The following is a 14,086-nucleotide window of genomic DNA, read 5'->3' as shown; positions in this document are numbered from 1 at the left end:
TTCCTGCTCCCCTCTGGGGCAACCTTGGGGTGGGAGTTGCTGGGTTCTGTCATGGAAGGGGACTGTTCAGAAGTTTCAGCCTTGCTTTTGGTTTTTGCTCCTGTGAGAAGGTGGAGAGGGCAGCACCACGCAGTTGACTTTCTGGGAATGACCTAGAGTCAAACCAGTGCTGCTCAGCATGACTTGAGCAAGGTGGCACCACTTCTGAAGAGCATGAGCACACACTGAGCTTTTTGGAAGAGCTGTCTCTTGAGATGGCTGGAATCAAGCACAGATGACTCAAAATGTTAAAAACCCAGTAGTTTATTTCAAAGTATAAATTTCAGGCTTGTCAGACAAAACCCCACTACAGTGAACACAGACACACACTGATCTACAGTACATACAAAAATGGGGAGAGCTTGCACCTGCCCAGGTTAAATTGGACATTAAATCAGTCCTACTTTATTTTTTTTTTTGTATTTACAAGTCCAGCTGCAAAAGAAAACAAGAAATCAGCTTCTGAGTTTTCTAACAAAGGATTTTGCACTTCTGACTCCCAGTAGCTGAAAAATTGACTGAAGCTGAACAGGATTCCCCAAACAGCTACTACCCAGTTATTTACAGCTCTACCTCATTAAATTAAGACAGCACTTCAAATATATACATACGTGTGTGTGTGTGTAAGAAAAAAATGCTAAGCCTGCATAATGACAATGAGAAATAAAGATGCATTTTAATGGGTACTTAGAAAGGATGATAATGAAAATTAATTAATTTGCTTTCCTTTAGCTAGCCTCATTTTTTTCTGTCTCCCTTCAGAAGGTGGTTGGAAGGAAACACAGATTTTTGGTGGCAGGGCTGGCTCAGTGGTATTTGAACTCCTCTCCCTCCAGTGTTTCCATGCAATGCCCACCCCCACCCAAACCAACAAATTAAAAAAATAGATATTTAATATATCAAGCTTCTGTTTAAAAAATCTGGATAGATACTTTTGACTAAATGAAAATACTGAAGAGCTTACAAGGCAGAATCACAGCTTGTTTTTGTACAGTGTATGCAGTACTCCAATACTGGGGAATGGCATTTGGGGAGCAGGGACAGCTGTGCCCTGTTCCTATGTGTAATGCAGAGTCTAACTTACTGGACATTTAAGACAAACAGCACAAAGGAAGGGCTGAAGTGACTGTTCTTGTTACAGTACAAAATGTTGCTCAGATCTCACTACTGGGCCCAGTCGTGCTCCCACTGAAGGCATGAGGGGTTTTGCTGCTCTTTTCAAAGGAGGGGGTAAGACCCCTTATTTTTACAGGGAAGACACCGTGGGCAAACCAAGCCAAAAACAAACCCAAAAGTGAATGAGGATGGAAAACACAACTGTAGAATCAGGGCTGTGTTTGCTAAACATGGGCAACCCAATCGAAGATGGTATGGTCAAGATGGCCAATAGCATCCTGGGGTGTATCAGGAGGGGGGTGGTTAGTAGGTCGAGAGGTTCTCCTCCCCCTCTACTCTGCCCTGGTGAGACCGCATCTGGAATATTGTGTCCAGTTCTGGGCCCCTCAGTTCAAGAAGGGCAGGGAACTGCTGGAGAGAGTCCAGCGTAGGGCTACAAAGATGATTGAGGGAGTGGAGCATCTCCCTTATGAGGAGCAGCTGAGGGAGCTGGGTCTCTTTAGTTTGCAGAAGAGGAGACTGAGGGGAGACCTCATTCATGTTTATAAATATTTAAAGGGTGAGTATCACGAGGATGGAGCCAGGCTCTTCTCGGTGACAAACAATGATAGGACAAGGGGTAACGGACACAAACTGGAACACAGGAGGTTCCACTGAAATTTGAGAAGAAACTTCTTCTCAGTGAGGGTGACAGAGCACTGGACCAGGCTGCCCAGAGAGGTTGTGGAGTCTCCTTCTCTGGAGACATTCAAAACCCACCTGGACGCCTTCCTGTGTAACCTCATCTAGGTGTTCCTGCTCCGGCAGGGGGATTGGACTGGATGATCTTTTGAGGGCCCTTCCAATCCCTAACGTTCTGTGATTCTGTGAAATCCCACGTACCCAGTGGCAACAGCAAAACACTTCATCAGGAACAATTCCATACCAGGGCGCTGGGAAAACCTGCGTGAAGTGCAGAGAAGAACCTAAACCCAAGCCTTCCACTTAAAAGCCTTACAGAGATTTTTAGCATATTTAAAAGTGGATTATTGGAAGCCTCCAACAACAAATGCTTTTATGAAAAGCCCAGTCTAGAAGCACAGCGTTAACAGACCTGTACTGAATGTTCCTGGTTATTTTGGTAACACTTCTTTTAAAGGACGTCTATTAAATGAAATACATTATCTATGAATATTTGTTTGTTGCTAGCAGAAATTGATTTCCTCAACAGTCATATTGTTTCTGGGAGGTAAAGGCTAATAAAATAACCAGCTACGCTATAACACAGGGAAAAGTGCCATGAATGAAGGAATTGAGTAATACTCCAGTTTGTTAGCATTGTTAGCACGAGGGGTGGACACTCACTGCAGAGATCTGCTCCACCTTGATCATGAGTCTGCAGAAATAGCACAGTTCTCTCCTTGCATGCCAGGGATTTAAGAACCTTTATCTACCTTTAAGGTCTGCAAACCAAGCCAGTCATTTGGAAAATCAAGCCAGGCTTTATCGTGTACTTTGCCACCATTACTTGCTTATGATCCTGAAATCGGACCTTTAGCAGCTCAGCCGGGGTGAAATGAGAAAAGTCAGCTTCCACCCCACAGCCGCCATGGCTTCAGTGGACCAGTGGCCATCAGCTCAGTAATCTGCTCTCAGAAACATCAACTGCACTGCTGTACACAGCAGAAATGGAGCTGTTAAGCCAGGTTTTACCATCAGTCCAGCTGAGAACTGCATCTTTCTTTAGTATGCAAAGATGAGTCTTCTCTAAAGATGCAGCCCACAAAGCCTCCAAACACACCACCAGACCATCCCTAACGATACCTCCATTGGAGGAAAGAAAGAAAATTCAAACACTACTTTCACCTTCCCCCCTGCCTATCCCAAGCAAGACAAAGCCAAGACCAATCCTGACCTAAACACAGGCACAAACCATAGAAAAACTCATGCACAGTTTGGGCTGGAACCACAATAAAATAAGCAGCATAAGTTCTAGGTTGTATTCTAATATTTATTTTAGCTTTCAAACTATAAAACTCATTGTACTGATACGGCCAACGGCCCTTTGGTACCACCTCAAAGACATTAAAAATAAACCAAAAACCTGCCCAGGGAGGACTTGACAGGCATCAACTGGAATGAACTGCTCTACCCTCTAATACAGAACTGGCTTTATAAGGACTCAACTTCCCATCGGTAGAATAAATGCGTTAAGTAATGTTTCCTTGAAATAGGCAGACAAAACATTTAATTAAACATAGAAAAATTCAAGGCATTATTGATTATTGGCACCAGTAATACAGGGACAACTGTTACTCAAAGGAAAGGTTACGCATTGTTCATACATGAGGTTCAGTTTGAACCTTCTCTCACAATACTTGGATTTAGGCAGAACTTTTCTTGCCCAAATCAATAAAACTGCTGTACTTTTAAGTTCCCATACAGAAAATATTGGTTACTCACCTGACAGAAGGGACAATCCCAGCTACATGATGGAGTGCAGTAAAATAGCATAGACACAAGTCTACAGTGCAGTTTCTCTCACTGATAAAAGTTCTTGAAGGGAACACAACTAAAGAGCCCATAATCTTATCACATATCTCACCAGCAATGCTGTGGGATTTAATTTTTCCTGCCTTTTCTCAACCTTGCTTTACATTTTAAAACACTGGTTTAAAGAATGAGAGCATTGAAATTCAAAAATGTCATCTTCTACAGCTTAGCTACATGGTGAAGTCGATTTGAAAAAAAAAAAAAAAGACTCCTTCCTTTCCAAATTCATTGTCTGGGGCTGCTGGGCAGGAATGAGACTGCTGTCCTTGGTCTGAAAAGTGCCAAAATAAAACCCTTACACAGACTTTCTCATCCGGGTGTGTTACAATTTGGTTCTGCAAAAAGCAAATTACATGTCAGCGACAGTGGGGCAGATGCACCAATTTCTTTTCTCAGCTCAGAAGCATCACGAAAGCATCTATTAACATTTGCAAAGGCTCACAAGTTTTTGGCCAGCATCTAAAATTGTTTCTGAACTGCTTTGGGTGCGTTAGCTTTCTGCAGAGGCAGGTGGCAGAGATGAAGGACTGGGAAGCCAACTTCTTCTCATTTTGTACGAAGTGAGAATGCAAACCGAGTGCAAGCAGCAAGAAGCTTCCGTGGTGCCACACCAGCGAGGTTTCTTCTTTGGCTGAACTGCAGCATACAGCTTTCCCAAAAGAACAGGGAAAGGCTCTGGTGGAAAATACTGTCTGTATACTCTAATATCCTTGACAAGACAAAAACAACTACTCAAGAATTACAGTGAGGAAAGGGCTGAATGATACTGCAGACAAAAATGAATCCGGCATCAGCAGGTGTTGCACTTCCTGGTCTTTACAGAAATAATAATTACTGTCGGTCAGGAAAATGAGAAGAAGTAATGAAAGGCTGGAAGGGTAAAGGGAAAAATAACTCCAAGGAAATAAAAGACCACCACAAGGTATCTGGCTACATTTATTTCTGAAATTATTCTTTAAGGCACAAAATAAATCTAAAAAATAGGGCTAGATGTATGAAGGGACGGAGAGAGAAATCATCTGAGCTAGAGAGATGTGACTGCAGTCTCTACAATCCAGTTTCAGATCTGACCTCCCAGTGTGAGTGGGGGAGGATGGTGAAAACAGAGGAGTGTTCTTATTTAGGAGAGGTGGGAGGCAGTGGGGTGATTTGTTTTTTCCCCCCCATCACCTCCAAGTTTACGCACATACTGGTGTCCTGGCCAGACTCAGGTTCCCTTTCCTCCCCTTCGAGAGCTCATTACAGTTCATAAAATAAGACCAAACCACTCCCTCTTCCAGTACAAAAGTGAGACCTTGAGTCACCCTTCACATCACAGCCTGCCCACAGAGCAGTGGAGGGCAAGAGGCAAATCTGTTCTCACCCTCATGTTAGTGCCGTCACAGATGTTACAGATGTGTACATTTTGCTTCAGATAAACTCTAATTTATTATTTTGCTCCCACTCTGAAGCAGAATCCCAGGCATCCAGGGTGCCCTTGGCTAAAGGGTAAGTGGTATCTGGGTGCAACAGCTGTCATGGAAGGGAAAATGACATTTTCAATCAGCCCATGACTTGAGCTATCCAGAAAAAACAGGCTCCCTTGCTGCAGGTGAGACTTCATTTTTCTTTTGGTTCTGAATGCATGTAGTGTATCACAGCTTTCTAAAATAATCCTGCAGAGAGTGGATTTGAAAGTGAGTTTCATGCATGGGATCAACCCCCCCCCTAAAACTGGGGTAATTCTTGGTAGCAGAACAGGTTTAAAGGCTCCAAAGATCTCTCGTTTAACTGGTCTGAGAGGAGATCACATCTGTGGACTGGGGGTCACAGAAGGGTCCAAAACGTCCATAGATGTCCTTAGCACGGACTGCAAAGTAGTATTTGCTGCCAGACACAAACTGCGTCAGAGTGCATGCCATGGGTAGCGGGAGTGCCTTCACCTCCCCAATCTTCTTCCACTGGGAGGGCATGGTGGCACTGGGATCCTCGTGGTAGGCGTAGAGGTGGTAACTGTCCACAGCGGCGCAGCTTCGGTCCACCTCCATCACACCCCAGGACAGCACAATTCCATTCTGGCTCTGCACCCGCGCCAGCTTCAGCTGCGGCTTCTGAGGCAGAGAAGTGTTGGCAGCTTCAGGGGGCAGACGCGGTGGCTGCGGTGCCTCTGGGAGCGGGGCAGGATGTATGGGGCGCTGCAGCTCCTAAGCAACATTAAGAGCAACAAGGGAAAGGTCAGAGTCTACAGCAGTGGAAGGAGGCTTCAATTCAGCGTTCCCCAGACAAACAGAAGCAAATGAGCCTGCAATTGCCCAACCATCACACGTTGAAGTCCTGAGCGCAGAGATCACACAGGCAAGAGAGCAGCACCAAAGAGTGAGGAGGATGGGGCCACCGATGCCCTAAGATCTTATTGCCTAGAAATCCCCAGCTGTACAGATGATCATTGCCACAGTTATTTCCCTGTATCCTCTTTGTTTCCCACCCCAGAGCTGGACCGAACACTGTGCGCTTTACCAAGACTGCGCAGGCAGGGTCACAAAGACTTTGAGCTAATCTGCACTTGAGCTGCTGTGCCCACGTTACCCAAAACACCCCAGGCAGTGGATTAAGCTGACAACTCGTCTTTTCTACAGGCAGGTTTTCAGTCACAAAAGGAATGGGTAATGGTGCTACATGGATTTCATCACTTTAAATTGATCACAAAAGCTCAGCCTCAGTTTTCAAAAAATAAGAGCACGAATGTGGCTTTCCATTGCATTTTTGTATACCACAGAAACAGTCCTAGGTCTCTCTAGGATGAATTTAGGAATGTGGTTACAACTAGTAAAAAATTTTGTTATCCTTCAACCAAGGGGCCTTTCAGGTTGGAATCTGGGGTAGTTTTTCACAGAATCACAGAATCGCTCGGTTGGAAAAGACCTCTGAGATCATCACGTCCAACCGCTCCTGTCTACCCCCTAAACCATATCCCTAAGTACCTCGTCTACCCGCTCTTTAAATACATCCAGGGATGGTGACTCCACCACCTCCCTGGGCAGCCTGTTCCAGCCTCTGACAACCCTCTCAGTAAAGAACTTCCTCCTTATCTCTAACCTGAACCTCCCTTGGCACAGCTTGGTGTCATTTCCCCTTGTTCTATCCTCCATCACCTGGGAGAAAAGACCAGCACCCACCTCTCTACAACCTCCCTTTAGGTAGTTGTAGGTGGTGATGAGGTCTCCCCTCAGCCTTCTCTTCTCCAGGCTAAACAACCCCAGTTCCCTCAGCCGCTCCTCATAAGGCTTGTTCTCCAGACCCCTCACCATCCTTGTGGCTCTTCTCTGAACACGCTCCAGAATCTCGACATCTTTTTGTCACATTAAGTGTTCTGTGTGGTACTGGCTTGATTTATTCTCCCCAATTATCACCGGAGAATGCATGAAGTTGAATGGTGCCTAGACTGAAAGAAGGGTGAGACACCTTGTTGGTAATGTATTTACCATTTCAGGACATCACAAGTGATGTGACTGCCCAACAGTGAGCATGCAGGCAACCTATTTGTTTCAGACTCAACACCAAAACCATACGAAATGAGTCAGAGTAAATTCTCAAATACTTAGAAAAAGGCATTTGAGCTGATGCAGAAGTAATTACCCCAACAGCAATAAAGAAAACTCTCTGAAATTTGGGAGTTGGCAACCTTAAGCATTTTGTCTGTACCTTGTGCTCCTACCTCAGTTTTGCAAACAGCTGTACTGAGAAACTGGTGATCCAATTCAGAGCCAAACCACGACTAAAGTTTTTAATGGCACTACTTCTGTACCCTTGACTCTGCAAGGCACCTGCAGACAATTCATGCACTGTTTTTCAGTGTGCAGTACTGGTGATCTGGGGAACTCTGAGGTAAGCCAAAAGATGGCAGAGCTTTTACCATTCTTGGCAGAACCTGCTGTAAGTGATAGGGTGGTGTTATGATGTGAACTGGCTGCAAAGTGTCCACAAGGTATTTCACTATTCTGCAGTTCACACTAAGAAGCAATCTGGAAGACACTGACGCAGAGACAAACCCATAAATTGCATTAAGTAATTTCAAAATGACTACCCACAGTGTGCACTTGTGGTGGTCGATGATGCACTGTAAGCTGAGGGGCTCCGGATCCAAGAGTCAGTCCGTTGTTCACAACATACGTAGCTGTCTGAGGCATTCGTACTGTCATACCTGTAAGAAGCACAGTGAATACTTTGAGTATTCAACACTTAAAAATCAGCTACACAGAACACTGGAAGACAACTCCACGGTTCAGTTGGATGATGGCAAATTTCAAACTGACACACTCTCCTCAAACTGCCAGCAGACTGATGAAGTACTGTGCAACAACAAAATCACCTCCCATCTCCTCAAGCTGTGAAAAGTAAAAGAGCAAGGGCTTATGTCTGCAGAGGGGATAGATGACGTTTTAACAATTTCTAGCATGAAAGAAATGGGCAGGGATGAGAAGTGTGGGAGAGACAGGGAGCTTAAGCATGACAATAAAATTTACATCACTTTGGGTTCAGAAGGGAAAAGAGAAATGCTGCTGCAGCAGAATGATACCCACTCAGTACTCAAATGCCAGCAGGCAGTGCTGTGGATGGCACCAGAAACAAAAAAAGATCAGCCACTGTCCAAGAAGCTTGTTCTTCCTCACAGAACAGACACCACAAGGGATGTCACTCACAGGCACTGCTATTTCATTCAATCCCCTAACAAACTGATCTGACCAGCAGAAATAAACTAGGTAATTTTATATAGCCTTGTAGATAATATCCAGAACTCCGGCAGCAAACTATCAACTATTCATTCATTTTATGTTACACCTGACTCTCCTGAATTATGTGTTGTCAGTTTACTGTTGGAACATGTAAGTTTTGTGAGCTCAAAGCTTGCGCTCATTGTTACGGGCTGCCTGGTGGAAACCTGCCTCCACTTCTGTGAATTCAGGAGTAGAATTTGAGTGAAGGATAACCCTTCATTGTGTCACTGGACCATCACATCAGGTCAGAAGTGCACTGGACAGAGATGTGTTGTTGGATGACTTTGCCCAGAAAACATATGAATTCCCTACCTTCTTGAACTCTCCTAGAAAAGGCTTTAAAATAGCTTATTACCTATTCTATGTTCTTGAACAGCACATTAAGTGTTCTAACGCTAAAAGGTATTCTGAAGATATTAATACTAGTGATGTCTATTTAGTCATAACAATTGCTCTAAGAAGCAGCAGATTCTGACAAACCTATGTATTTTATATTTTGGTACAAAAGAAGAAAAAAAACTATTAAAATCATTAATGTAAACGAATACACCGTGAAGTACTCAAAACTCCTTCCAAAACAACAGGCAGACCATACATGTCTAACTTATAGCTAAGGGTAATGATGAAGAAAACCATGAGTGAGCTGAGGTTACCTTTGCCTTTCATGGCCTTCTGCCAACAGGAATGCAAGATGCACACGTGCCCCTCAGCAGACAGTGCTGCTCAGAGGAATGTGAGCTCAAATGCACATGGCACAAGAGCGCAAGAAGTTTAAGAAACATGAACGAGTATTCTGGCAAGAACAGCAATTTCCTCACACCCTGACATTTCCCAGAGATAGCTCACGAACTGTCTGATTAACTTCTGTTTAGCTGCTACAGCTGATTTTTCACAACCTATGGTAATTCTACTGAATCCAGTCATAAAAGACACTTAGAACTGAATTGCTACAAACATACGTGGATATTTTCCTTTCTAAAAACCTATCATTTCAGAATAATGAATCAACTATTTCTACACAAATCTACAGTCTTACAGGGCTCAAGCACGCAGTGTTCTGAGTCTGGCTTATACAGATGGTGTCTAAAAAAAATCACTACCTGGACGTCACAGAAACAGGCTCATAGTCAGTGAACGGTAAAATTTATGTTGAACATAACTGTGTTAAAATAACCACAGTGTAGGAATTGTATTTAGTGTAGCTAAAGAAGGCAGTTAAGATCCACCACTTAGTAACAAAATATAAACTATAATTTAAGGTTATTTTTGACATCTACTACTTATCTCAGAAAATTAGTTTACTGCTATCGGAAGGTACTAGTTACATTTGCAAAGTCAAGATGAACTTGCTGACATCTCTAGTCAAGAAAATTCAAGCATGCATCAATTTCTGGTAAATTGGTAGAGAAATTTCATTTGTCTGAGCCGAGAGAGAATAAGAAAATTTGCTGGGCACAAGAGATCAGAGATTTTTAAGGAATCACATTAGGATGTCTGACATAAATGTAACTTTTAGACAGCAAATCGAACATGATTTACTACATACTTACAAGTTTTAGTCTTACTCCTTAGTAACAAAATGGTCTGTAAATATCTTTCTACAAAGAGTGGTGCTCATCACATTAACTTCTGCTACCTTGTAAAGTACTGGGCATGTCATCCAGAAATGCTTGATTGGCAGAGTTAGTGCCTGAGATGACTTAAATCCAGTTTTTGCTCATTCACATGGCTGCAGGGGGAATGATTTCTTAATAGCTTGAGATTTTCTCAAGTCTGTAAGCTGGAAAAAACCCCCGACCTCTATAACTAGGACTAGCATTGTAAAAGAAAAAAAAAACCACCACCAAAAAAACCCAACCAAAACCAACCAACAACCCCAAAAAAACTCAAAACAAAAAAACAACTTCCACATCTATCAGGTAGAACATATCAAGATGTGTGGTGCTAAAATGTCCATGGAAGAAAGCACACCCTACCTCCAGCCTGAGGGTTGACTGGTCTTAAACCTGGGCTTGGCAGGACAGCTCCTCTGACAGGATTCTGAGTTGGTGGCGCAGGAAGAGTGGTGTAGACCACCTGATGGTTAGCAGGGTCTCTAGGTATAGGAAGTTTTGCAGCAGGTTGAGTCAATGGCCGATGAGTTACATTCACTGTTGTCGGAGCTGGAAAAAGACAACAGACCACAGCCTAGCATGGAATTCCAACACATGAAGCTGATGTGCCTGGTCCAGAGTAGACACCTCCCTTGGAAAACTGAACCATCTGAGCCATGCAAAATAAACCCGGTTTCTGTAAAATTCTATCTGCTTTTGATAACACAACAAAAGAGAAAACAGCCTAAACCATCGGTAATTTTCACCTGAAAAACTAATGCCAATATGGATACAAATTCCAAACACAAAAATGTAATACCTGCACCCCTCCTCCCCAAAAGGTCCTGAATATAAGCACAGCTGTGGAGAATGCAAAACCCACCACCAAGAAATCTGTAGAACAGATCAGTCATAAGAATTCCAGTGCCAACTAAGCTTCAATCATCTTCAGAAGAAGGGAGTGAAATAAAGAACAAATAGAGGATCTATGTTTCTTTACGTTAGAAAGAAAAGGAAAAAAAATATCACACTGCAGACAAAACAACTTTTAACTAGGGATCGAATTTAAATGTCAGCCTTGCCTTCACTCTGCTAAAAGGATTAATTGCCAAGTGTAGATGGACAGAGCTAGGAGTGATGTTGCTAATGTTTTTTCCTCATTACTTAAATAATGCAAGTGCTACGGATTTCTTCTCCTTCACTTTTAGGAACAACAGTATATTTAATAGTTTCCATGACCATCCTTAGCAGGATTTCTTCATCTCCATGGAATTAATATGATCCTGAATTCTTTCCAAACCAACTGGAGTATCTTTCCCATTCACTTCATCAGTTTAAAAAAAGTTATGGGAGACTTACTAGAATGAAAGATTAAAAAGTGACTCAAACATTCTGAATATTCACCCGAAAAGATGAGCAAAATGTAGAACGCGTGAGAGTCTAAGCAAAAAAAAAAAAAAAGCAGTCATTGCATTCACATAACGTAAAATGAAGTTACCTGCAGGTAATACATGTAGGGTGGTCTGGGAAGGTCCACTTGTTGGCACACCTTTCTGCTGCACAGGGTTTGGCTGCAGAGGCTGCATGGGTCGAGCAACAGGCTGGGCGGGTATGCTCGATCCTGCAGCAGGTGTCTGGTTCTGGTTCTGCTTCTTGCCCTCTGCTTTAAAAAGCAAAATAAAATTACTGACAATACAGACAACAGCAATCAGAAATCAGAGCATCACCGAGTCGTTAATTCGCCACCCCCACCCCCCGCCATTCACAAGTCAGCAAAAAATATTTCTTAGCATGACATTTCTTTGATCTTTTCATTCTGCAAACAAAACTGTAGAAAATGTATTTGGTTCCCCTCACTTTCATCATCTCAACCTTCTTTCCCCCCATACTGCATAACGTTTCATTCTGTCATCATGAAGTCTGCCTGTTTCAGCATAATTTGGAAACCTGATTTTAATGGGACACTATGCCAAAGTCTTTAGATGTTTCTATTAAAAAAGGAATAGCCCAAAACCTTAAAAAGGCCTAAACACTGCTGTACTCAATTTGTTTCAAAAAAGTGACAGAGCTCCTTAAATAAATCTTGTCCTCTGATGCTTACCATCCTTTTGCTATTTGCTGACTCCTTCCTTTGTTCAATCTGTCAGCCCTGTTTGTGGCAATTTTGAATTTTCATGCTGTTCTCTTCAAAAGGGAGGATTGCTTTATTATTTACAGAAATTTTTAAAAATATAATTTTAGTTGTTTTCTCACATTGGGACCCTCCTCCATAGGACTCACTGACTTGTAAGAAGTGACAAGTAGTGACTGTCTGTATTTTCCTACAGTATTTTTTCCTGCTTTAGTTTACTTCTGACAACAAAATAATTGAGTGCAAGTCTGCGTGCCATCAAGCCTATGCACAAGTTGAATAGAGAAGAATTGAGAAGCCTTTGCCTTGTTATTTCAGCTAGATTAGAGGAGTAGTAGGCACAGAAGGCAACACCAAAAACTGAAGAATACAAGATAAGAGAGTAGGTTTTAAGGGTGCGCACTCTAAAAAGATATGCCCTAATAAAATTGTACACGCAGCAACCACTCATTTAGTAAAAGAGTGCAAAATATAAAAATACAATTAAATAGAATTCAAGACCTCAAAATAAAATACAATATAAACTGCAGACCATATTGTCTTTCCGCAGACTGAACAGCTGAGCTTCTTCACTGAAGCCATTTGATGAAAATATCATTTTCCTTCTTTTTTCAAAGTCTATAAAAGCAGCAAAGGGGTGCTCATTTTGAAAACAAAAGATGAGACATTTCCTGCTCTTTCATCAACTAACGAGTCTTGTTATTAGTTCAAGCTTCTTTTATTTTCCTTGAGTACGAGAGATTTCCCAGCATTCAACAAACTATTTGACTCTGAAGAGACTCCTAGAGATGCATACACCTCTTTACTTCGAATATTTACAGACTGATGCATGTTTCAGCTGCCACTGGATAATTTAAGTGATGCAAATGCATTCTTAGTCTTGACCTACAAAAGATATGCTCATGACCCTACTCGTAAAAACCCAGGCAAACTACTGCTGTAAAAATGTACTTCAGGTAAAAATGAGAGTCTGGACAAATGTGAGGGCATTTTTGGTTTTGCTTTTGGTTTTGATCTTATGTAGAAGCAAATTCATTTGTCCCTGACAAATCAAGAACCCTACAGAGACTCCAGTTGCTGGAAACTACGTTAGGATTGTACCAGCCACAGGAAACCATGAAAGATAACCAACCAGACTTCACTAAATAAATAGTAACAAATGGAAAATAGTGGAACTGGAGGAGACAGGACAAATTGATTTATCGTATGCATATCATTATGCAAAAGCTGCCAGAAGTGTAATCTTCCTCTTTTTAACCTGAGTGTTGTTATCACCACATGTGAACTATTTACCAAGAAACTTGCTCAAAATCCTAGAGATGTGTTTTCACTGCATGGCGAAACTCAAGCTTTTATTAGGGTTTTAGTCCACACATTTCTACAGTTTAACTGAAAAATGCTGACTCCTCACACAAACTGTGAACGTAAACCAATCTGCAAGGCTGCAGACTATCAGCGAGAGCCTGGCTTCTGCTTTACAGTGAAGAGACACAGGAGCTAACCCAGTTTATTCCTTTCTATCATTCCATATAATACTTGTAGGTCAATTACCCCTGCAGCTAGCAAAATCTTTGTCACCTACCTTGAGAAGAGCCATCGTCCTCTTCATCCAGTGTAAGATCAATGACACCTCCTGAATTGCTTCCTGTGACCTTCCCGCTCTGAAAGACAAAACTCCTTCATTTTGCAAAAGCAAATCCAGGGAACGCAGGCGGAAAAGGGACACAAATTGAACATTGAGAAGGAGAGGTCTTAGAATTGATGCACTTATCAGAAAGGAACTGATGAAATGAGCAGGAGGAAGAAATTTCAGACAAATTTCCCAGGACCTGAAAACAGGCAATAACCAAATGACTGTATTGCAGTATGAAGTATTAAAGTATTTTTAGCTTTGCAAGGAGTAAAAAAGCCTGATGACCAGT

The 14,086-nt window shown here is 42.3% G+C and overlaps 1 protein-coding gene across 1 annotated transcript; it reads right to left on the bottom strand.

The window, feature by feature from the left end:
* Positions 1-5,227: 5,227 nt before the first annotated feature.
* LOC104544955 (activating transcription factor 7-interacting protein 1-like) lies at positions 5,228-13,825 on the bottom strand (the record flags this gene model as incomplete). The annotated part of the gene is made up of 5 exons (XM_010189966.1): positions 5,228-5,870; positions 7,755-7,867; positions 10,418-10,603; positions 11,532-11,696; positions 13,747-13,825. Coding segments are annotated over 5 exons (960 nt in total), but the record flags the coding sequence as incomplete, so codon positions are not given.
* Positions 13,826-14,086: the final 261 nt, after the last annotated feature.

Source organism: Mesitornis unicolor, unplaced genomic scaffold (assembly GCF_000695765.1).
Source record: "Mesitornis unicolor isolate BGI_N332 unplaced genomic scaffold, ASM69576v1 scaffold8328, whole genome shotgun sequence".
Lineage (NCBI taxonomy): Eukaryota > Metazoa > Chordata > Aves > Mesitornithiformes > Mesitornithidae > Mesitornis > Mesitornis unicolor.
Note: the sequence above shows the minus strand (reverse complement) of the source record. Positions and strands in the feature narration are given on the sequence as shown.